Source organism: Polyodon spathula, chromosome 4 (assembly GCF_017654505.1).
Source record: "Polyodon spathula isolate WHYD16114869_AA chromosome 4, ASM1765450v1, whole genome shotgun sequence".
Classification (NCBI taxonomy): Eukaryota; Metazoa; Chordata; class Actinopteri; order Acipenseriformes; family Polyodontidae; genus Polyodon; species Polyodon spathula.
Window position 1 is genome coordinate 57,953,545 of NC_054537.1, and position 26,138 is coordinate 57,979,682.

The following is a 26,138-nucleotide window of genomic DNA, read 5'->3' on the forward strand; positions in this document are numbered from 1 at the left end:
TGCATTTACACATGTATTAAATAAATGATTTGTTCTGTGCAGTATTTATTTTAAAATAACTTATATAAAAATACAGCTTAATCTCGTTAAAAGGGTGTTTATATTTTTTAGATTTTCCTTCTTGCATTATGTTCAACTGAGAGCGTCAGTCCCACGGTGTTGCCGTTAGAGGGACCCCGCTCCATGTCTTTCTCAGTCTGGAAGGCGGGGTGGGGGTTGGAGTTCAGGGTTCGCTGCTTGGGATTTCACGTTGCTGTCAGTGAGAGGATCATTCATGCTGTAGAAGCTAAACGTCAGACTTAAAACACAAGACATTAAAAAAGACAAAACAAACCAAAAAAAAAAAAAAACGGTCTGAGGCCGAGCAAAGCGCCCGGAGACAGTTAGAGGAGCAGCGCTGAGGTAAGCGCCAGATCAGACGCAGTTTTCAGGGGTTGATCACAGAAAGATGGGCGATATCCCCAGGGTTTTGGGTTCCAGGCCCCGGATCTGCCCCCAGAGTCCCTTGTTGCTGTGCAGGACTCTGGTGATTTTGAGTGATCAGAGTACACTCTACCGGCTATTATTATTATACGATACTAACTCGTCTACTCGCGGCGATTAGAACACAAACTAGCTTGAGTGGAACACATTAACGAATATTAATCGAGGTGATTGCGGTGAATCAGAACTGTGGGAAAGTTGGTTTTAAGTTAATGCAGATTTACAAAGACGCACCTTGTTTATTTTGTTTGGCTTACATTCAGCAACGGGCATCATTCATTTGAATGGGAACACATTCAATGGTAGATCCGATTGTTTTTTTTATTTTTTAATCAAAGCTGGTTTCTGAATGTAATTGTTGCCTGCTGGTCAATTACTACTAGTAAGTCGTCCTCTACAGTTTAGGTAAAGCTGTGCTTGTCAGGGGAAGGCAGGGGTGCTGGGGGTGCGGGAGCGCGGGAGCACCCCTGGCTTTGCATGGCTTCCATCATACACAGGGGTTACAGTTTTGTTCAGTGGCTTTCAGCACCCCCCCCACCTTAAAAGTTGTTCCAGTGCCACTGGTGACAGGCTCTGCCATGTGAACGTAAAAGTATAGCTAAGTTTTTTAATTTAATGTAATATAGTAGCAATATTACAAGTCATTCTTAACGGAACCTATACCAATGTGTTACAGTACTCTTGTTTAGTTTGATATCACATTGATTGTTTCTACTGTTCTAGCTGTAGCATAGTTGCCTGACAGGCCAGTCAGTTGACAAAGTTGAAAAGCAAGTACATCAGCATTATGTTGGACGACATCTTTTTTTAAGGTCTGATGAAATGGTTACAAATGCACATTTTTACAGAAAATATCAGTATAATTAAGATTACAACATAATAATTGATGTGGGTAAAAAAAGGGTAGAAAAATGGGACACTGAAATCCCTAGTACGCAAATTATCAGAAGTTGTTCTTTTAAGATTTTGTTCAATGTTGTCTTACCTACAATGCCATGTTTAGTGAGAGAACAACATTCTGACTGACCTACACAGATAGAAAAGAAATGGAGTTCTGTAGCACATGGCAGAGAGTTTGGCTGTCTGTTTGGTTAACCTGCTGGAGAAATCTCCCCTCTCCCCCCCCCCCCCCCCCCCCCCCCTCCTCAAATACTAACATGCTTGTTTGCTATTGCACACACGTTTGGGGTCAGTGTGCGGAGTCACTACTCTTGATGTTGTATTAGAGGCAGACTGGTTTGCTTCTCTTTGCAATCTGATTGATGTTGCTATCTCAGCTGATCTACTATGAGAGGTAAGGGCTGTTTATTGTTGATTACTACAGCGGTGGAGTGGTTCTGAGCACCCTAGGTGATCATTCAGGTATAGGGGATAGTAACTTCACAATGCGTTGAGAACTGCTGTCTTGGATGCTGGGAACCTGTACAGTAAACCAAACTTGGAACAGTAATGGATTATTGTTTTAGAATAGTCTTCAGCTCAAGAGAATTCCCTTGTGGGAAACCCTTCGAAATCGCTTTATAAACCGAATTGGCTTCAAAAGACGGATTTTCTGCCTCATCCGCGTGTGTGAGTCAGTAATTTATTTATTTATGTATTATATTTATATAGTATTATTATTATTAATTTAAGTCTGTATTGTAATTATTTTGATTGACGGCCAAATTAAATTTTGTGATGGGGATGTGTGTAATTAAAAAACGCGGCAGCAATGTTACAACACGTGCACATTATCTGAACAGAAGTCTTCGAGCTTATAAAGGTTGAAAAAACAGCTCTCTTTCTTTTCCCGCTTAAAGTAGCAAACAGAAAATGTACGGTAAAACATCGCGTTTCCTTTACATGAACACCTTTGTAGCGATGAGGAGTCGCTTGTGGAAATCAGTTACAAAATAATTCAATGATATGAACAGCAGTTCTGGAAAGATTTAATAAACCAATCAGTGTCTTTTGAAAATTTATGAATATTTGGTAATTTAACATGTTTGGTCATACATCAGTAGTGATCAGTCACAAGAAAGTTTCCAGGAAAAAATTTGATTCTTGAACATTTAGGTCCACCTCGACTACAATGGGTTAAAATCCATTTTCAGGCACAAGTCGTGTTCCTTAGGCGAAGTGTTCTCTTAGGAGGTGTCCTATCCACAGAGGATATGCGTATTGATGACAAAATGTTTTTACACAAATCAGAACTAATTAATAATTAAATTATTTAATAAATAATAATTTATTTATTATTTTTTCTAAGCCTAAAAAAGATTCGGAAACGAACTATGGACGTGTACCACGTACTTCATGACATCAAATCGACATTCTCTGACTTAGTCATATAAAAGATATTACCTTCGTCACGACTACGTTTGGGCCAGTGCACGTCTTGGGGAACCCAGACAAGGGCCCGGAGAAGAGAACTTGTAGATGTACGACATGCGTCACCTCATCCGCCAACATAGCCTCATGTTTCACTCCTATGCAGATGACACCCAGCTCTACCTAAAACTAGACCCTGGATGTCCCTCTGCCATGGTCCGGCTCTCAGCTTGCATCCAAGACATCGAGGCCTGGATGTCTGCCAATTTTCTTCAGCTCAACACTAACAAATCTGAACTACTTCTAGTAGGATTGAAAACTCAACTCAAGTATTTCAATATTGCTTCCTTGAACCTCAGAAACTGTCTTTTGCTGACTTCCCCCACTGTATGAAGCCTTGGTGTACTTCTGGATAGTAACCTGACCTTTTGATGCCCAAATCTCCTCTGTAGTCAAATCTTCCTTCTACCACCTCCGAAACATCTCAAAGGTCTGTCCCTACCTTTCCCTCCTGGATGCAGAGATACGCTGTCATACATTCATCTCCTCTCTAATAGACTACTGCAACTCTCTCTATGGTGGTCTTCCATCACGTGCCATAAACAGACTGGGTCAGGCTGGGCAGTTGCTGTCACTGTTCCTAGAGTCTGTATTTTAGTTTTTTCTCTCCTCTCGCTCTCGGTCTCGCTGTCCCGTACTCTCCTCTGTACACACCCATCCAGAGTGCAGAGAGCTGCAGGTTTATATACAGGTGAGCTTCTGCACAAGGTTTGTAATCAATCCTGGCAGAGGACGAGCTACTACCTCACCTCTGCCAGAACACGTCTAAAATAAAAACAAAACAATAACAAACCAAACCGCCCGGCTACGCCGTCATAACTACAATAAATAAATCATAACACAAACAAATACAAAACATTAAAATTGCACAGGGGCAGAGGATGAGATCCCGTTCTAAAAATAAACAAACAAATAATGTACAGGGCTGCTCGCCCTGTCACACTGCGTTACTACTTTTTTCAAACAATCAATATAGTTTCCATTTTTGTTGCAACGTATAGGATTTTCGTTTCGGAGGCAGTTACACAGTGTGCTTTTTATTACGACAAAAGAGTCGACTTCACTGTGGATATGGAACGATCCCATGCATACAGACCGGGATGTTGACGGTGTGTGTATATTGTAACAAAAATCCTTAACACTGTGAGAATGAGCCGTCAGTCAATTCAGGGCCAAACTCGATCTTAATGTACTAATAAATGATCAAAGACAATCTGACAATTGTTAACTAACAATTAACAGGTTGCTGTGGGCCACGACCTATGCCGCTAAAACAAATTAACTTTTAAGAAGACTCAGGGTGGAACTATCCTGTCTCCTGTCTTGCCTGCTAGATAGATTTACTGGCAAACACACATACAATATATTTGATTAAAATGCAGCCGTATGCATGTGATAAACCATCTTTCTATAGAATTGTCCAAATTTATCCTTTTACCTCCTAAATGGAATTTCCATTAGCAAATGTTTCCAAATGTATAGCAAAGCGCTAGAAGCTTTCAGGCAAGCCAGATTTGGCTGCAAGATCATCAGTCTGGGAGCACAGCTTCAGAAGCAATCAACAAGAAAGCCTGAAATGTATTCAGCAAGCAACCGTACACAGGAAGTCACGTGACGGGCGCAACTCGGTGTAATGTTCCGTACTTCAGTCCACTCTGATCCAAGACATTCCCGGGTCCATGTTTTCCAGTAGACCACAGCAGGAACTACAACACAGTTTAAGCCTGATGACATTCTGAAACTTGCACCTCACACAACGCAGCTGTAGCACGTGAATGATTTAAAAAAAAAATCTGTGGTGACCAGGCTGCCCATGTCAGACGGACAGACGTGGGTCTATTTGAAGCCTAACAGAAGAACATTTACAAATGAGAGGAAGCCATTAGGGTTGTCTACGCTCGTGTGGTTCCTAGTACTAAAGGATCCAAGCGATTCCTCTTCAACAACGTGGCTAGGTAACCAGTTCCATACCTCGCCACTCTCTGTGTGAAGACATGTCTTCTACCCTCTGTCCCAAGTCTATTTAGGGTTAATTTCCAACAAACAAAAAAAGGAAAGTAAGCACACTGAAAAAAAAACAAAAAAACAGAGAGGATATCAGGAAAAGTCAGTAAGGGGGAGATACAAACACAAGTAAGATGCAGGCTCATGTTTTTTTTTCTATTCCTTAATATGGCTGAATGCCTTCCAAACTTGAATGTCTTGATACTAGCTAGCAGTACCTGGAATAAGACAGGGTTTTCAAAATAAGCTGGCGACCGGCGCGATCCGCCATCTAAATCGATATTTGGGCTGGCTACTTTTATTAAAAACAATTTTTTTGGATATTATTTTGTTATTGTATTATCATACTGTAAGGTGCTCTATAGTACATAAGTCAGACCCGGCGTCATGGTAGGTGACCCAATTGCACCCGGGCCCAACCCTGAATCTATTCGTATTTTTCCTGAGCCTACTTAATGTCTAAGGGTAAAAAAAATATATGGATGCCGTCCAATCTACTGAAGATAAAGCGTAGCAAGGTAGTATTGGAAGACTGTCAATCAAAATACAAATTTGCAAATCAGAGCCAACAGATTGATTGTATGTAGACAGGATGCAGAGCGAGTGCTGTGGCAATAGGTCAGTGTTAAGGTCATGTGATTGCTGTGTAGGCGGATGTGATACATAGCACATACCAACAGGTGGTAAAAATTCAGTATTAAAATAATAATATTAATATAATAATATCAAATCCGCTACCAAAGAACAAATCAGGTTATGCAAAGCGTAAAGAGCAAAAAAAGACAGCTACAGTTTTTTGACGGCTACAGCTTTTTTTTACTATCTTGCTGCGGTTTAGAGAAATAACCTTGCTTGCTCGTCTCTTACCCTAGGAAGAGCACTAGGACCGTTCTCTGTTTTACAGTCTTGCACCAGGCAGAGGTGCCGAAGCCAGGGGGGCCAGAGGGGCCATGCCCTCTTACTTTTTGACAAAAGAAACTTGTTCATGCTCGCTCGCACTGCAGTATTGTCAAAGTTTTGTGCATACATTAGGCTACTGTCATTTTAAGGAATTATCCCTCTGGGCCGGGCCCCACCCCACACAAACGTACAAAGTGGGTAAATATTTCTTATTAGGCAGCGTTGCTGTGTAAGTAAATTCAGTGTGGTTCAGTAGCAGAGCAGAAAGCCTGTAAACAAAAAACGTTTTCGGAAGCTGCACGTCTGTACGCATTGCTTCTTTTTCTGAAATATACTTGTGTGTGTGTGTGTGTGTTTGTGTATGTGTGTGTGTTATAAGTAGGGCTGTATTTTTTCCTATTAAAAAATAGCTTATTTCACAATATTTGATGGTCTAAAAATAGTTATTTCGAAATATCTGAAAATAGCGTTGCCCATTCAATATGAGTATGCAGCAGGTGTGCCTAAATATTTAAATGATTACCTGAAAAACAGTACATTGTAGATTTTTTTTATTTTTGTATTTTCTTTTTTTATGTCCACCTTGTAAATAAAGTAATAAAAACATTGGTTCCCTGAAATAGAAATGTAACCATTACCTAATCAGTATTTAACCTAAAGACCCTGAAACCTGAACATGATATATCAAAGCTGGATGTCAGAGCCTGTGACTCAGTCCTGCCCACCCCCACGGGCATAGATGGACTGCAGACACAGATATCGTCATCATTTTTCCTTCAAGACGCAGCGACCTTGAAGTTTAATGGTTACATTTCTATTTCAGGGAACCAGGGTTATGATAATAATGGCCCCTATCAAGTACGAAATGTAACCATTACTTAATAGGTAGAAATACCAAAGCTATCACAAGACAATATTGTAGACCAACCGTAATACCACAAAGTTAAGCAAGGCTACCTTGTGCGCTACCATTAGGCACCCCAGTACATGTAGCCAGGGTTAAAAAACTAACGGAGAACTCACCTCTATGTTTATGTTGCAAGGGTCAACCCTGAGGCCGCCCTTAACACTCTTGTGCCAAAGCCAGGGTTTTGAGGATCTATGACATTCAGAAGATGAATCGTGTAAAAGTATGGGGAGTTGCCCACACCACTGCATCGCAAATGTCTGTGACCGATGCACCCTGGAACAAAGCCCATGAAGTTGCCATGCCCCTGGTGGAATGGGCAGTGAACTTTTCTAGAGGGGGCAAGTCGGCTCACTCTTGGGCAGTCTTGACTGTGTGCATAATCCATTTAGACAGTGCTTTACCATGGGACTTAGCCCCATAACAGCCAAAAAGTTGTTCAGACTGCCTCCAACTTTGTCACTGGAATATCAGACTGGAAAGGACGTGGATGGAAAGCCTCCAATTCCACAGTCTGGTTGATGTGGAATACCAAGATGGTTTAAGGCGAAAAAGCAGGATTGGTACGAAGTGTAACCTTTGTCCTGGCTTCTGAAAAAACTAAGCAGGATTTCGCAATTGAAAATGCTTACGTCTCACCCACCCGCTTAGCGAATGTGATTGCAAGCAAAAAAGCCACTTTCAAAGAGAAGTATTTCAGCTCCACTGAATGCAAGGGCTCAAAGGGAGACTTCATAAGTGCTTCAAGCACCACATTAAGCCTCCAACGAGGGACAATGTCCTTTATAGGCGACCGAAGCCACCAAGCTCTTTTTAAAAGCTGTTGCCATCAAGCCCAGAAGCCTCTGGAACGTCAATACTAGAGGACGAGAGACCATTCGTCCCATCTTGCTCGTTTGGTTGTTAGTAGCTTATTGTTCCCAGAATCTCATCAAGCAGCTTCTTGAAGAATTCAACAATATTACTGGGGAACTGGTTCCAGACCCTCACGATTCTCTGTGTAAAAAAGTTCCTCCTATTTTCTGTTCTGAATGCCCTTTTGTCTAAGCTCCATTTGTGACCTCTGGTCCTTGTTTCTTTTTTCAGGTCGAAAAAGTCCCTTGGGTCGACATTGTCAATACCTTTTAGAATTCTGAATGCTTGAATCAGGTCGCCGCTCAGTCTTCTTTGTTCAAAACTAAATAGATTCAATTCTTTAGTCTGTCTGCATATAACATGCCTTTTAACCCAGGAATAATTCTGGTCGCACTTCTTTTGCACTCTTTCTAGAGCAGCAATATCCGTTTTGTAGCGAGATGACCAGAACTGAACACAGTATTCAAGGTGAGGTCTTACTAATGCATTGTACAGTTTTAACATTAATTCCCTTGATTTAAATTCAACACTTTTCACAATATATCCGAGGATCTTGTTGGCATTTTTTATAACTTCCCCACATTTCTGAGTCAAGATAAACTCCTAGGTCTTTTTCATAGATTCCTTCTTCCATTTCAGTACCTTTTGTTTTCTACATGTTAACCACTCCCTAATCCATGTGCATGCATTTCTTTGAATCCCTACTGAGTTCAGTTTGATAATCTTTTATGTGGGACTTTAGTGTGAGCTGTGAGCTTTCTGTTGAGCTGAAAAAGACAAGCAGTTATTCTTTGCACTCTGTTGTCCGACAGAGTGGACAGCATGGACCTGGAGTTCAGGCGCACTCCCAAATAGGAGGCTGTCTGTGAGGGTGTGAGTTGGCTGTTTGCACGGTTCACTGACAGATCTAGCCGATGCAGGTGGTCTGTAACGAGTTCCGTGTGAGCCACTGCCTGCTCTGGAGACTGAGCACAAATGAGCCAGTAGTCCAGGTAATTGGATACTCTGATGCCTCTGAGTTTCAATTGGGCCAGAATAGCCTCCATGCACTTTGAAAAGTCATGGGAAGCTAGGGAGAGGCCGAATGGCAGTACTCGAAACTCGTATGCTGTCCCTTGGAAAGCAAACGTGAGGTAACTCCTGTGCCCTGGTTTTATGGGGATGTGAAAGTAAGTATGAACCAGTTGCCTGGCCTTATTATATGCAACAACTGTTGCATGGTCAATATCTTGAACCTCCATCGACTCAGATACAGGTTGACCTAGGATTGATCTGAGGCCACCATCCTGCTTGGGCACCAGGAGGTACCTGGAGTAGAAACCTACTTCCAAATGAAGAGGATGTACCGTTCAGGGCTGTCCCCTCCTGAGACAACACTACAGTGTCTTGCGGATCAGTGACTGACATTGTAGGGCTGCACTGAAAGGGAGGAGGACCATGTTTGAATTGTAGAGAATAGCCGGTCTGTACAGTATTGAGCAGCCAGGTGTCTGTGGTGTATTGATGGCAGTACTCCAGGTGACTCCCTGAAAAGCAACCCGGGGCCTGTGACAGCAAATTGCTAGGGCTGCTGCTTTGCTTGTGGTTTAGCTTGAGGCTTTTGTCTGTGCTCTTGGCAGCAGAACTTATTGAAGTTTCTTCTTTGAGCAGCCGTGGCTCGGTTGTGAAAATCATCTCTGACTTTAGCAGGAGCCGACTGTGTTGGTCTCTGAGACTGATGGAGCCTTGCCTTGCCCCACCCCTGCCCATCTCAGGATCCAGCGCTGTGACTGCAGTTCCTATGAAGGTGCGATTTATCCCGATAGACTGTTGTGTACTCTCATCTATTTAAAACACCTCCTGTTTCACATTCAAATCAGACCAGTGACCAAAGGGGGTTATTGCCTGACCTTTCTAACACCAACATAGTGTAGGTGCCATGTCTAGTGTTAGGGGAGGGTTGCGTTAAATATTGGATACCATGTAGTCCAGACTTTCCCTTGTAAAAGTTTACTCTAGTAAAAGCATAGCCAAGTGTAGTAAAGCGCTATAACACCCTGAATGGTATGGAAAAGCATATTAAAAACATGGTAAACTATGGTTTAGTAAATGCATAGTATAACCACAAGAAAAGCATGAGAAAAACTGCCCAATTACAGTGCAAATTTTGTGACAACATTTTATAAGGAAGTAGCTGCAGATTCTTCAATCTGATGCACCATGGACAGTGCAGATTTCAGCAACAGCTGCATAGCCATGTTACAGCAGTGTGAGCTATGGGAGCCAGCAGGGGGAATGTAGGTTTATTCAACCCTGCCGCACTGTGTACAGTATCAAGGATATTCTTATTTCTGGCACAATTTCACTTTGTTTCCTTCCTGTGTCTTTACTTTTTAACTGAGGACCTTGATAAAGACACTAAAGAGTCTACCGTTTGTCAAAACTTGTGCTTTCTTTTAGTGGGTGTTTATGAAGGAACACTATGTATACTATATGATGTAGCTCACCCACAATCACCTTTTAGATGGGTATGCTGAGTGAATGCCTTAAACAGGGTGTGGCATTCAGACACTGTGCAGACAGGGGACCTTGAAACTGCTGCAGTACCAAAGAATACCCGAGCTCTGTGTCTGCATCAACCCTGCGCTGCAGCCTGTGAAACACGACCGACCAGCAAACCTTACTGAAGGGTCACCCAGTGGGTCTGTCCAGTATAGCAGGCAAAAACCTGAACTGTTAATGCACTGAAGAGGTTCACTGTGTCAGATTTCCATTACATGAGAGTAGATGTTGAACTTCATGCTGATTTGAACTCGGCTCTCACCAACTAAGACGTAGCTTTGCATTAAACTAATGTGATCCATCTGCATCTCCATCCATTTGCGTTGTTTTCCATCTGATGATGTAGAGATCCTTCTGTCTGGTGTTGATTACTGAAGTGTAATGCTGGCTCCAGGGATCAGCTTATTTTGCTTCCCCAGCGCACACACAACGGCTGTAATGCTGGCTCCGGGGATCAACCCAGTGCGGTCCCCCCAGCGCATCAGCATGACAGCCGTCTGGATTGAGCTAAGTAGGGTACATCTCTGGGGTCTTCAAGTGGGCACCTTCCATCCTCTGTGTTTCGTTGACTAGCCCACGACGCCTCAATAGGGCTCAACAGTGATTCTGGCATCCCAGCATCACCCTTGTCCATCCCACACTCAGCTCAGCCCAGCTTACTTACCTGTGCATCAGCGTTGCTTTCTTTCTATTGTGCTTGAGATCCCCATCCAGAATCTTTCCGTCTCAACCACAGCCAGTTGCTTCTCCTTTCTGCTACTTCAGATAAGTTCTTCACTGTGCGACGCAACTCTTGGCCACTGAACCCGACATCTCTGAGAAACCGGGTTGTAGAGTGTGCCACAAATCCTCGACAACCCACCACCATTGGGTAAACTCTGACTCTCCATCCTTGCTGTTCCACTTCAGCAGCTAGTTGAGCATACCGAAGTTTCTTCCTCTCATACGCCTCATCCACAGCATCCTCCCATGGCACTGTTAACTCTACCAGATGAACAAGACATGCTAATCCAGACCACAAGGCAATGTCTGGTCAAAGGTTAGTGGTGGCAATCTCACGTGGAAAAATAAGCCGTTGACCAACATCTGCCAGCATCTTCCAGTCTCTTGCAGCTTCTAGATGTCCTGAGCAAGGCTTGATTTTAACACATTTTCTTGGTGGTTGCTCTCCTGGATGGAGGAATATTGTCTTTTGTGTGTAATGCTTTGATGGAACTGGTGGCAACTTACTGGTCAGGTTACGCTTGTCTTCCAATGCTAAGGCCAAACATCGCAGCACCTGGTCATGGCGCCAAGTAAACTCCTTGGCTAAGACCCACCTTACATCCTGTTAAAATGTGCCTTAATGTTGCAGGTAATGAACACAAAGGACATGAGGGATCCTCTGTGTTTGTCTTGTCTCTGTTTCCGGTATTGGAGATGGACAAATTGTTTAAAATTTCTACCAAAGGTACAAAAAAGGTACAAAAAAAACAAACAAACAAAAAAAAACAACAACATTGTTGTAAACATAAAAACAGTCACATTTTATTACTCGCAGGATTACTGGATCTAAAAAGACGGTTCTTATTTTGTAATCTTTGCAAGCAGTAGTGTATTTTTCTTATATTTTTTGCCCAGTACCTGTGGATATCAAATGACTAAATGAATACCATAGAATTTTGATCATTTTAAAATTGTATTATTTATTTCTTAGCAGATGCCCTTATCTGGGGCGACTTACAATTGTTACAAAATATCACAGTACAAAGTGTCATATAAAATATCAAATTTATATCATATTGATCATATAAGATCAAATTCAAGTAAGAGCAAGATAGAGTACAGTAATTTGACTAAGAGCAGTTATAACTTATAGTAATTATTTGCTTATATGAGTAAAGTCCAGTACAGTTCAGTATGATCAATGGATGAGAATGATTTCCCAATAAGAGCAAATACAAAAAACAAAAAGTATGGTTACCTATAAGAGTAAAATCAAATACAAGATACAGTATAGTTAGGAGCAGAATATGGCAAGTTATAGAGCAGTTCAGTGCAAGCACAAGCTGATGCTGAACTCAACAGGTGTGTCTTGAGGAGGTGCCAGAAGGTGGTCAGGGTCTGAGCAGTCTTGATATCCATGGGTAGGTCGTTCCACCACTGAGGGGCAAAGGTGAAGAAGGAGTGGGCTATGGAGGCGTGGGGGGTGGGGAGGGTGTGGCTAGTCTGCCGGAGGTGGAGGAGCAGCGGAGGGGACGAGAGAGGGTTTAGGGAGAAATGATAGTCTGGCGATAGGAGGGAGCAGAAAGGTCAAGAGAGCAAGAGTTTACGGACTGTTATAATTCACTGTTTTAGTCAGTCTTAGTTTTACTTTGTTTTTTAATAAAAAACACTTCTGTGCAGTACCTGGAGGGCCATTCCTTGATAATGTCAAATTTGTTACATTTGAATAAGTCATTAACTATCAAATGACGATTGGAGGGACTTTGGTTTTAGTGTGAAGCTGACCATGTTAATAGAATGGCCCCTTTGTAGTTTGAGCTGAACTTCTGTGTTTCCACGGTAGCACACACAGTAATTATTTGCTTTGTGTTTTGGCGTGCAGGTCCCTGGATACCCCCTGGATCCCCCCCCTTGAACCCCCTGCGTACCCCAATGGATGCCAGGTGACCCCCAGGATGACCCTGAGCGATAGGCTCCACCAAAAGATCTCTGGCGCCTTCTATCAACACGGCCTGCTGTGTACCTCCTACCCCGTTCCCATCATCTTTTTCACCGCGGTCTGCATTCTCGCCTGCTGGTGAGTACTCTTCACTGGGGGGAGCTGTGCTGTGTGGCTGTGCAGAGCAAGTCTCCCGTTGCGGATCAGTTTGAGACATTCCTGGTTTTAACTGTGGCTTGTACAAAAGACTTTGAATAGTGTAATTGTTTAATTGTTTAGTAAATTACATGGATTCGATTAATAAAATCACAGAAATGGCCATAATGTTTGTACAGTAGGATAAGTATGAAGTGTACAGTTATTTTATTAAATGTTTATTCAAAGTATTTTCATATACTCAAGCATGTTGTACAGATGCAGTCTCCCACTGGAGAGCTTCTCATAACGGCTTGGTAAAAATGATGTTCACTTGTTGTTATAACTATATGTTATTCTTATCGTACATCAATCCAGTTGTTCAGAAGTTGAATTCATTTGATGAAAGGCTGTGCTTGTTTTCAAACATGTTTCCAGTTTTTTCATTAATATTATAAATAATGATAAAAAATAAATAAATACAATTAAAAAAAAAGATAAGCCTAGGGTTTTCTGGGAGGAAACCAAACTTGCTACACAGGTAAATGCTCTAATTGCATCTAGGCCATTTGCATGTTTTAAAATTCAAAACTTAATCTGTGGTTTTTTTTGTTTTTTTTTTAAAGATAATTCTTATGTAACTCAGGCCTACCTTGTAACAAGGGATAAATGTGTGCAGCATATGCATGGATAGCGTTAATATTGAATAGCCAGAGACCAGCTATCAAGTCAGTGTTGTCTTGGAGTTATATTAGGGGTGGGGGGCAAAAAAAGAAATGTGTCCTACATGTCCCATGACCCACAAAGGTCCTTTCCTCTGATGGGAAATAGACTCAACACAACTCTTTTACATTGCTGAACTGACAAGTAAAGAAGGTTTTCAAGTGTGGATTGCTATATTATGCTACATATATCTGACTGTGGCAGGCTGGTGAGTGGATAGAGGCCCAGAGACAGACTGCAGTTCAAAAAAATACTAATTTTATTATAAATAAACACAAAATAAACGTGCACAAGGGCAAAATAACAGATATTCAAACACAAATAAAGCAAAAACAAAACTCACAAAAATAAAGGTTTCCAGGCTGGGCAATGCCTTCACTGGATTTAGCAAAATTCAAAAATCACAAACACCAACCTGCTTCCTCAGTTCCCTCCTCCTCAATGGGAAGCAGAGGCCTCCTTTTATGTCAGGTGGCTGGGCGCTGATTGATCGTTAATTAAACTAACCATCTAATCAACCCCTGCCACCTGAACATAATAAACCCAGGCAGGTAGGGGAAATTAACTCCATCCCTGCCAATTTAAAAAGGGCAGAGCTTTGCTCTGCCACACTGACTTACTAACATTATTCATGCCATGGTTCTGTAGTATCGCAGTAATTAATTCGTCAAATGATACAAATGATAACGATGTCTGTATTTAATATAATGGTATAACCCATCTCTTAATGTAGAGCTTACTACAGACCATTAAAGATGGGTACTCATTTTTTTGTGTTGTATACAGCGCTCCAGAGAAGCTGCATACTGGGTGTTTTATGCTTTGCAAAAATATGAATTCCATATAATATTTAAATGTAATACGCAACAGATATTTTTCTGCATAGCTTGAGTTTGCATGCTATCAAGCTTCCTGTAATTGCCAGAAACATGTGACCAATAAGCCCGGGTTTACCTGTCTGTCAACCGAATCCAGTATTCTGTGTCTGGAGAATCGGGATGCTTTGTATTGCTGTTGCAAGGCGATCAATATGGAATACAATGTTATTGTTTCCTTATTGGCATAAGGGCAGTATCAGTACAGTTTTTTAAAAATATTTATTTTTTTTTTTCATTTTATGGAGCGTGTCTGTCGACTTGGAAAAGGAGAGCACAAGAAAGATTTACAGAAAACCAAAAAAACCTGTAACAGTCTAGTGCTAGTGGGAGGAGACTCTGTGAAGATAGTAGCTAACTATATCGAGAATAGCAACTTCTACGCCAATAATGTTAACAATATTATTAAGGCAGGACAAAAAGAGGACTAAATAAGACAAAGTTTTTGTATAGTTAAATTAACATTACTGTTAATATAAGGCTCTAGTTATGCATACCTCATAAGTTGACAATAAAGTATGTACTGTGTTCATTGGAAGTACTCTGAATTCAAGGTAATGTTGCATTTTACTCGCCCAAAATACAGTTTACGCACATAGATTATAAATTGGAGGTGAAATTACTCAATCAATCAATCTTTGTTTTATATAGCGCCTTTCACAGCGAACCGCCATCACAAAGCACTTTACGAGGTGCAGTTACAACAAGAAAATCCATAATACATGATATACAGATATACAAAAAAAAGTGCAAAATACACTTCATTAAATACATTAAGTGCATTATACATGATAGTAACATAATATGTAAAATAGGAGCAGCAAGAAAAACATTGTCTGGAGCGTTGGATGTATGGAATGCTAATGTCATACTGCAGGTTACTGCAGTACAGGTACAGCATCAGCCAACCAGGGAGCGGCTTTTGCTTGTCCTCCTTGTATAGTGGCAAACCTGACTACACTGGTGGAAGAGAGGTGCAGCAAACTGAGGTGTTAATCGGTATTGTATTTAGACTGGGAAGGGGGCACACTCCACAGAGACAGACAGATATATCACATTGGCGTGAGCAACTGGAGCTGTGTGTGTAACCTACTGTGCCAGCCAGTCACTTTAGGACATCTGGAATTTGTTCCTCTCTTGGAGAACCAGGAGAGCCTGCCAGGATTGTGCAAAGAGGACAAGGATACTGGGCTGAGTCGGGGCTAATTTAAGTAGCACAAGGGTTTGACATGTTGGCAATATTTGAAGCAGCCTCTCCCAGAACTGTGCTGTGATAAGCTACAGTAGGTGGTTATAGAACAGTGTAACATCTCAGGTTCTGTGGACAATAAGTAGGGGTCTACCTAAATCGTGATTTTGCGGAAATCGTGAAATTGAGGGGTCCCCGCGAAATTCACCTCTTTTAGGGGCCAAGGCATACAAACAAGTATGGAGAGGAAAAAAAAAAGAAACCTTGTTTAAATGAACTACTACACAACGCAAGTGACGCAAACTACATATCTTCCTTCTGTAGATAGCCCTTTTTTATTCCTTCACTGTCCTGTGTGCATTGCACTTAAGCAAAAAAACAAAAATATTATTTATAATATTATATAATTTTTATAATTTGTTAAAAAGCTTAATGAAGGTCTGTGATCAGGATGGCTTTGCATGGGTGTCGTCAGACCAGAAATAGACTCCACAACCAGGACTGACAGATGAAAACTGAGACGCTTTCGCAGTCAGTATATTTACTAAATAATAAAATGAAAGATTTCAACAAAAACAGCACACCAAAACAGGACACGGCACTTGAGACCAAAATAAACAGACAAACAAAACGAATTAACACTAAACGAAACAGACACTAACACAGCGGACGGACAGACAAACATGGTGAGTGAAATCAATTATTTTAACTTTAACTATTTTACGTTCTCCTCTCCACACCCGTTCTCCACTCACCGAACACACAAACCAGAGTGAGTGAAAACATGCAGCTTTTATGCAGCTGTACCGAGACTCGATTGCTAATCAATCGTTCAATTGGAGTCTCGGTACAACTGAGCGTGAATTAATAAAAGTGCAATTCCCCATGCTCACATATTATTTTACCTGCATGTGAAGTGCTGTGCACTCTTCGTGCCTAAATACAAATATACATTTTAAACACTTGTGCTCTTAACCCATATTTATATCCCGTGTATTTTATACATAAACACCAACATTAACACATTACATACAACATAAAACACTAAGAAACATAAAGGGGGCGGGACACTCCACCACAAGGTCACAGCTTGTAATCACAGCATCATTGGCAGGCTTCTGGTTGGCTCCATCGGTAGTAGGATAGACAGCCTTGGCTTTCCAGACCATTCCATTGCAAACATTTGTTCCAGCATTGCCTTTTAATTATTAGAATTATATTCAGAAGCAGGGACAAGTAAGTCATTAAGGTACTGTCTGAAGTGAAGGGACTGAATGTCTTGTAATAGAATGAACTGGATGAGAGGGAATTGATTAATTGCACAGTTAGTGTTGCCTATTGCAATAAATGCATTTTGTGTGCATCTAGAGGATAATGACTGACAGCCCATTTTAAATCAATGTGAAGATTGTTGCAGTATCCATGTAAAAATATTTGTATTATTTATTTTTCTTATACAGATTTAATGATTTAATACGTCTGACAGCTACCTTCAATGAAGTTAAGAGTGTACTTTCTCTTGCACTCTTGTATGACAGACACAAAGTGTGGGCGAAAAATACACTCTATATCGTCTTAAGTTCTCTGCACAACCTACACAAAGAGCAACCAACAAGTCCAGGAGCGTAATGGTTTGAGGATGCTTGTGATTACATTCTTGTGTTCCCGCTCTTTAATGGAAAGTAGTAGTTCATTTTTGTGGTCCCTAGTTTGTATTTTTTTTATTACTTTAATTACTTTCTTAATATTGCACCCATCACTTCAAATACTTGATGATGGGATAATCCTAAATACAAAAATACATGTTGCCAAATCCATCAATGCAATCTCTTCGTCAGTGTGTTTTAAGCAGTACAAAAAGTATTTTTGAACTTAGTTCCTTCACTGATACATTAAAACATGCAAGATTAATGGAGATGGACCAAATATGTTTTTGGCAGCATGGTTTTAGAATTACGCAAATCTTCCAAAGAAGCTTGTGTAGCAGACACAGACCTTTGCTTTAAAAAAAACATTTAAAGTGAACAGATTAACTAATATACCTACCCAAATTTTGATACCTGGGCTTGTTTACAGCAAACTGTCAATATTTTGAAGTGGTACCTTTGACGTTGAAGGGGTTGCTTTGACAACAAGTGGTGTTGTGGGTGGAGGTGAGTGACTGGTCTAGACTCCATTCACATGTTGATTCAGCTGTTCAGTGCTGCTTGGCTGCTCTGTGCCTTGTTATCTGTTGCTTAAAACACTGGATCTCAGTGGCGCCAAAGTGAGGAGCTCTGTTCTGGAGGTTGTTCAGGGATATAGAGGCTTTCGGCAGCAGCAGTTCTCCCAGTCTGCCTGCAAGTCTTGCTCTTAGGAGTGAATTTACTCCTAACTAATGCAGCTTTTGAGCTCAGGCTGGTGAAGCACCCTGGCTCCTGTTATAGAGGTTTCATTACAGTTTGTCTGCTGGAGCACTGCATCCTGCAATGTCGTGCCTCCAATAGAGCACCTTATACTGGTCCCTGCCATTGCTTAGTTTTCTAAGCTCTGATAAAAGAAAATTAAAAAAAACGTCATGGTACCAAGAAGTACTGACCTGACCTGACTGTGCTACTTCATTTTCTGAGGTCTGAGCAGATCACAATCCAAGAAGGCGGCCGCGGTCTGACCTTGTTGCCTGTATGCAGCAGTGTGACCGCAAACCACAGTAAACGATAATGTGGTTTTAAGAAACCTTAAATAGTAAGTAGCGGGGTTCTGAAAAATATAGCATTATCCTTCCCCACGTGTTCCTACGACTGTTTAACACTGGAACAAGTGGTCAATTTGACCGTCGTATTAAAAACAACACAAATATTATAATGAAAGGTCAAACGATTGAATATAAGTCGTAGTTTTATTCAGGAACGTCATGTAAGGCATCTACACAACCAAAACATTGTAAACAAACAGACATTTGAACAGAAATGTGTTTATACACAGACATAATGCGCAACCTCAAAAAATGGTGAAAAATGAATAAACAAATATTTGAAAAAAATGTGTGTATATGCAAGTATATCATGTACATACAAAACTGTACAACTGAAATGATGTAAATGAGTAACATTTTTTAATAAATGGGTTTATATTACCTACGTAACATAAATTTGTAATTAATTTAGAACAATTTGTAGATTTTATTTTTCACTTTGACATAATGGACTTTTTTGTGTTGATCAGTGGCAAAAACTACTAATTAAATCCATTTTGATTCCATGTTGTACACAATAAAATGCGGAAAAGTCCAAGGGGGGGTGAATACTTTTGAGAGCCACTGTATTATAAATCGCTGCGTTGTCTACAATTATTTATTTCAGCAATTTTTTTTGCAAAACTCCAAAAATGATAATTCAAAAGTATTCATACCCTGACAAGGAAAAGCGACGTGTATCCCTCGTAATTGTAATCCCCGGGTTTGACCCGCAACCAAAAAGTCCAGCTTTTACACACACCTACACTAAACACAAAACACAAACACAAGACAGTGAGTGATATTAAGTGCTAGTGGTGCATTTACAGTTCTCTGAAATAGTGGGGTGAAAGTGATATCCGGGTTGATGGTGGCTTACGCTACAGCTCTGGATTGTGTTACTGGTAGTCTATTGAGACAAACAACAGTTACAACCGACACTAACAAACACAAAACAAACATTCAAGGAGCAATACGTTTCAGCAATACGTTCTACTCCTTCAAGGTCAAATCCAACTATTGACAAAGGAACAGATTACTTTGCTACACCCCTATTTTATACCCTGTCTCATGACCCCTTAGTTAACGAGCACATCCTCTTCTCCAATCTGCGGATGCCACGCCATTTCCCATCTGGGTCATTGAGTTTGAGTACAGTAGCTCCGCCCCTTTTCTAGCCGGCTGACTTCCACCTACCCACGGGAATAAAATGTCATGCCTTTTAAAAAGAAAATTACAGGTATGTTATATAGTTGTAGCAATCACGTGGGGTCATATAACTCTTGGAACATCTGAGTTAAAAGCTGTGTTGAAAACAGACCCCTTGTATCCTGACAATGCTGTGTTCTGTTGAAGATTTAAAACAAACCCTTGAGAACCAGCAGTTGATTAATGGAAGATGGGGTTTACTGTATCTATATTGATTAGACCCATGGGATCCCCTGTAAAAATAACTACTCTGTAATGTACCGGGGTATGTATTTTTATATCCACTTTGTAGAAATGTGAATGGTACTCTTCCTAATACTGTAGGTTGACAGCACTATTTCTGCTGTAACTGTGGGTCACTGTCTTCTAAAGGCAGAGTCATATTCACGTACATTACTTTGCAGCTACTTTTTCAATTAATCTGTAAAGCAAATTCATTAAAAATATGTTATGGCTGCTGCAAGCAGGACATGCTTTTGGAACGGAGGGGGTGGAGCCACACACATTCTAAGTTGAGAGTTCAGATTTTCCGTCACTCCCCCTTTCCACCCCACAGCCCGTGGTTGTTAGAACCCTTGAGTTTGCTTGGACTGTCATTTGCTGAGCATCAGAGAACTCAAGTACTGTACTTTGTAGTGCTCAAGTCTCTGAATATGTTTTAACTTGGAATTCTCACCCCAACGATCTATACCTATAAATCTGTAAATTCTTACATGTATGAAGAGAACTGCGTATCCGGTTGTGATGAATCTTGCTGAGGACATTCTTTAGCACAAATTATTGAGGCTTTGTAATATTAGAGAGTCTTGAAGTTTGAATCATTATATCTGTAGTTTCTGATGGTCTTCCTCTCTCCCTCTCCAGCTACCCTCTTCTGAAGCTGCCTCTACCCGGGACCGTCCCGGAGGAATACACGACAGCCGTGCGGGACTACAGTCCTCCCCCCTCCGACCCCCAGGCCCCACAAAGGGACCCCAGCGACAGGCCGGACTGGGTCAGGCATCATATGCTAAGACATTTATTTGAGGGAATTACATACCATTAGGCATTAGGCAGTCATATGTCACAAGCTTCTGACGATGAGGTATCATATTGGTTACCAGGGTTTGCAGGCCTGTTTTATAGCCTCGATTTTGGCACGGTTTTAGTATATTTCATGGATGAGTTATGGAAAAAAAAATTCACAGAAAGGTCACCAAATAATGTAGCTTTACCTACGTCAACATACACAAAAGCATTTAAGTAGTACACCAAAACCAATATAATAAGGACTGTTGCTTTTGACTGCAGTCAAGTTTAAATGTTAATTTAGAGTTCAAAACTTAGTTTAAAGGTCCTTTCACACCAACGTAACTTGTTTTTTTTTTTAGAATACAGTAAGATGCAGGCTTTCACGGTGGCCGCATAGCCAAACAGACAGTTTGCAATAAACGGTGTTCCTATTTCTCTGCACGTCCGACGTAAATGTACATATATACACAAAATCAGCATATCAAATCATTGTTGTTATTACCGTGTTCAAAATTTAAACAGTATATGTATATTTTTCAATAATAAGAAGATAAATTAGTTGTTTCTGAGTAGCTTGCAGAGCACTGCCACTTTAAAAAACTAACAAAAAAACAGTTGAAAAATCAGGGCATACACGTTACAGCAGCACCATGTCCAAGAAACAGGGTATCACAAAGATCAGAGCGAAACACCAGAAACAGATAAACCTCTCGGTTTACCTACAGTTTGCAGGAAATATAAAAAGAGGTTCTACGGCAGTCTTAAGTATTTTGTTTAGCAGTGTTTAGTTATAGAGAAAGTGAATATTTCTTTTTAATAGACTACTTGGGTAAACTACATTGTATGAAAAAAAGTTTCAAGAAATAAAAAGTAAGTATTAATTAATATTTTTTAAAGATGCAAGCCCACTTTTTTCTTTAAAAAAATATTTTAACAAGCGCTGTATATATGTGAAGATCACAACCGAGAGTTTACAGTAACATACGATCTGTGTTCATTTACATGCTCGCTCAGCTATATAATACAAATCTCATTCACTGGCCTACTTAGTTGCACGCAAATGCTGCATACATACACAACCAAACAATTTACAGATACTCGCATGTTTGTATTTCCAGTGCATGACATACTACATTTTTTTAAGGAAATAAAGGAAGTACACCTAATCAAATGTATTTTTACATCCATTTTTAACCCCCCTTTAAGTCTTATGTGTACTCGGTCCTTCATCAGACGCTGTTGCCCTACTTGTTTGTCTCCCATACAGGAGGCAGTTTGTGAATGTCTTCTCTCTTGTTTTGTGTCTGCAGTACGTGGGTCCGCCTGTGGCCTATATCCAGCAGGTCCTAGTGAAGGCCGTGGTGTCTCCGTGGGACCAGAGCCTTATTCCCGTGGACATCTTCCGCTCTCCACTGGCACAGGTCTTCCAGCTGGTGGAGGAGATTCGCAACCATGTGCACAGAGACAGGTAACCCCACAACATGACTCAAAACATGAAAACACAAGACAATTTATGAAAGAAAGGCCCATCTAAGCTTGCCCGGTTCTTTGTAGTGGATTGATCACAAAACTTTGTCAGGTCGGTTTCTTAAAGGATCCCAGTGACTCGACATCAACAACGTGACAAAGTAGTCTATTCCATACCCTCACTGCTCTCTGTGAAGAAGGTGTCCTTCCCTCTGTCCTAATTCTATCTCCACTTAATTTCCAACTGTGGTTCTGTGCTGTGGTTAAAGTGTCATCCACAACCGTGATCAGATTGACAGATAACCCACCGCTTACAGCACAGCTTGACTCTGCTCCACCTTAACCACTGGGACTTTCACTGCCACTTTTATGAAAAATGATAAGCAAAACATGGAAAAGTGCACAACTAATAGATATGGTCTACCCTCTCGCCCTCTCACCCCGCAGTACTGGCTCTCACAGCCTGGAGGAGCTGTGTCTCCAGGTGACAGACCTGCTGTCCGGGCTGAAGAAGATGCAGAGCCAGCTCCCGGAGCACGGCTGCCTGCTCGTCTCTCCTGGAAACTTCTGGCAGAATGAGCGTGAGCGCTTCGACTCCGACGCTGACATCATCCGCACCGTGCACCAGCACGAGTCCAAGGGCCTGCACACCTCTGCCACAGTCAAAGGTATAGGCAGGGGGCGCCGTGGAGCAGGGAGGAGGCAGCATTCTGCTTTCATTTCAAATGAGGGGTCTTAATAGTTTAGGGTTTGTGCGGTCAAATGATTTCCAAGTGTAAATATTTAGAATTTTCCATGAAAAGGGATTTTTTTAGCCGTTGTCAAAGATATGCATGATGTGTACAGTATGTTATAGAAGTGTGTGTTATACAGTGTGTGTTATAGAAGTATTGAAAGTTTGTATATGTCTTTTACAGTATCTTAATTGACAGTGTGTGTGTTTTGTAGCTATGTTGACAGTCTGTGTGTGTGTGTGTGTGTTGTAGTGGTATTGCCAGATTTGTGGGTAGCATTATTGTGTGTGTTTTGTAGCAATGTTGACAGTGTGTTATAGTAATGTTGACAATATGTTATAGCTGAATTGACAGTATGTTTGTGTTGTAGTTGTGTTGACAATCTGTGTGTGTTGCAGCGATATTAACAGTCAGTGTGTGTTGCAGTTGTATTGATAGTCTGTGTGTGTACATGTGTGTGTGTTGCAGAGGTATTGATAGTGTGTGTGTTGCTGTAGTATTGATAGTCAGTGTGTGTGTTGCAGCGATATTGACAGCCTGTGTGTGTTTCAGATCTGCTGTTTGGAGTTCCAGGGAAATACAGCGGGTTGAGCCTGTACAACAGGAAGCGGGTAGTATCCTACACCATCACCATCGCATTGCAGAGCTACCATGCCAGGTGAGCGGGAACAGACTGCACATGTGCAGCAGAGAGACACACGCGCGCACACCCACACTTATACTATTTATTGACTTTCGTTGTATTGTACCTTATGATTTCTAATTCCAACCCCGAAGAACTGAAAAGCAAAATTCAAGAGTGCCTTTACTTCTATTGCAGTGTGAGATACTAGCGCGCGCACACACAAACATCCGCACAGGTTTGAATGTATAGACGCATAGACCAGGAGATCTGTCCTGATCCAGACTGACCTTTTTCATTATGTATAAACATACACAGTTTTAGGTTGTCTAATACTAGGTTGCTTGTACCACTATAGAAGCTGGTGTAACTGCATTAATTTAATTTAATAAATCACAGCTTATGTCCTAGAGTTCCGGTCCCTCACACTCTCCTTCTCCTCTCCTCCTGTCCCCAGATTCCTGAGTAGCCTGCATTCCAGGCTCAAGCAGCTCCACCCCAGTGTGAACTGCAGCCTGCGCAGAGACCAGATGGTGCATGTCCACTTCAAAGAGGAGATCGGCATCGCGGAGCTCATCCCCCTCGTCACCACATACATCATCCTCTTCGCTTACATTTACTTCTCAACAAGTGGGTATTCCTCACCCTCACATTTACCCTCACCCTCGCACACCCTCAGACACATACTCCTTCACACTCGCATACTGTACAGCATCCTCTTCACGTACATGTACTTCTAAACTCATGGGTATTCCTCACACTCACCTTCACACTCACCTACACCTTCCTCTTCATGTACGTGTACTTCTCAACATGTGCGTATCCTTCACTTTCACACACCAATATCCCCTTTGCTTTTGTCTTGTATATTTAGTTCAGTTTTGAAGAATATTCATCAAATACAGCACACGAATTGCATAACTTACTAAACTAGCATATTCTACCATATGCACCTCTTATAATAATAATAATAATAATAATAATCTTTATATAGTGCCTTTCATAGTGAACCACCATCACAAAGCGCTTTACAAGATATGAGACTAGGGTGTGTGAACTATGCATCAGCTGCAGAGTCACTTACAACAACGTCTCACCACAAGGAGGTTAACTAACTTGGTCAGGGTCACACAGAGCTGAGCTGGGATTTGAACCGGGGACCTGCTGGTTATAAGCCCGTTTCTTTAACCACTGGACCACACAGCTTCCTCTTCTGTCTCTTGCTTGTAAAGATAAACTGGGAGGTCCCTTAATAGAAAGTTTCCCAAATTGTTTTTAAATGAGCCATAATACTCCAAAATACTCCTCCAAACTGCAGTAGCTAAACAAACAAGGGAGAAGTGAGCAATGGTGGCGTCTTGCAGGGGTACTTTGTTGCGTGTGCAGTGTGCTGCTCCGGTACTGAGTGTGCATGCATGTGTGTGTCGCAGGGAAGATCGACATGGTGAAGTCCAAGTGGGGTCTGGCCCTGGCTGCGGTGGTGACGGTCCTGAGCTCTCTGCTCATGTCAGTCGGTCTCTGCACGCTCTTCGGACTCACGCCCACACTCAATGGAGGGTAGGTCCTATCCTTCAAATACCAGTCATCACAACACCTTCTTTGCTTTAAATAGCACTGGCAACAATAGTGGGGCTGTAGATTTTTTAGTGCTTTTCAAGTTCCACTGAGTACTCGGGCACATGCGAGGCCCTTTCTACACACCTATACCACAAGACATTTCTGGGTAACAGGGAGTAGGACGTGCAGGCTCTACAGCTTCTGAGAGCTTGATTTCCTTAACTTTTCCAGCTAATTCAATAAAGAATATTGAAATGTTTGCTTAAATTCTGAAATAATATTCAAACATGAAATACCCATGTTCGTCCCTGTGTGGCATGAGATGATTCTTCCAGTATAATAGTGTATCTCAACTGCTTCTTCCAAAGCCAATATGGTGAAATAAAACTGCTAGTAATAAAAACAGACCATGCACTTTACACTGGTAATAGAACAAATATTTTGTGTTTATAAATATTGATGTCATTTACATTCCTATTTTAGAATATCACAGTGAAGAATTCTAACAATTCTAAGCAAACATTTGGGGAGGATGATGGAAAAGTTTAATGATATACAAATGAGGTGATTTTAATACACAGTCTTGCATGCATGGGTTAAGCACTCATCTATGCAATACAGCACAGTGTGTGATCGAACCCATTTTTAATGTCATTGCAAAGTCAATCATATTTGAAAAAAAAAAAGTTAACATTCTACACTTAACAAAAATATAAACGCAACATGCAACAATTTTAAAGATTTTACTGAGTTACAGTTCATATAAGGAAATCAGTCTGTTAAGGGGAAAAAAAGGTTTTATTGAGAATATATATATATATATATATATATATATATATATATATATATATATATATATATATATATATATATTAAAAATACAAAACTGAAAGATCGTAATTGGATACGTCTCCACCCCCCTGAGTTAATACTTGGTGGAAGCACCTTTGGCAGCAATTACAGCTGTGAGTCTGTTGGGATAGGTCTCTACCAACTTTGCACACCTAGATTTGGCAATATTTGACCATTCTTCTTTACAAAACTGTTCAAGCTTTATCAAGTTCCTTAGGGAACGTCGATGGACAGCAATCTTCAAGTCATGCCACAAATTTTCGATTGGATTTAGGTTGGGGCTCTGACTGGGCCACTCAAGGACATTTACCTTTTTGTTCCTTAGCCACTCCAGTGTAACTTTGGCT

General features: G+C 41.0%; 1 protein-coding gene across 4 annotated transcripts in view; it reads left to right on the forward strand.

Annotated features, from left to right (window-relative positions):
- Nucleotides 1-222: 222 nt before the first annotated feature.
- Nucleotides 223-26,138, forward strand: part of LOC121314664 (sterol regulatory element-binding protein cleavage-activating protein-like) — a 51,199-nt gene continuing 25,283 nt past the window's right edge. For 2 of the 4 annotated variants that reach the window (XM_041248142.1, XM_041248143.1), the window contains exons 1-8: nt 1,677-1,777; nt 12,648-12,842; nt 20,413-20,542; nt 21,870-22,027; nt 22,474-22,694; nt 23,313-23,418; nt 23,840-24,012; nt 24,813-24,939. In XM_041248142.1, coding sequence (XP_041104076.1) covers nt 1,746-1,777; nt 12,648-12,842; nt 20,413-20,542; nt 21,870-22,027; nt 22,474-22,694; nt 23,313-23,418; nt 23,840-24,012; nt 24,813-24,939 — 1,142 coding nt within the window. In that variant the 5' untranslated portion in view covers nt 1,677-1,745. Of the gene's footprint in view, nt 403-1,676; nt 1,778-9,236; nt 9,306-12,647; nt 12,843-20,412; nt 20,543-21,869; nt 22,028-22,473; nt 22,695-23,312; nt 23,419-23,839; nt 24,013-24,812; nt 24,940-26,138 lie in introns of those variants that run through there. The other 2 variants (XM_041248144.1, XM_041248145.1) reach the window with 2 other exon arrangements.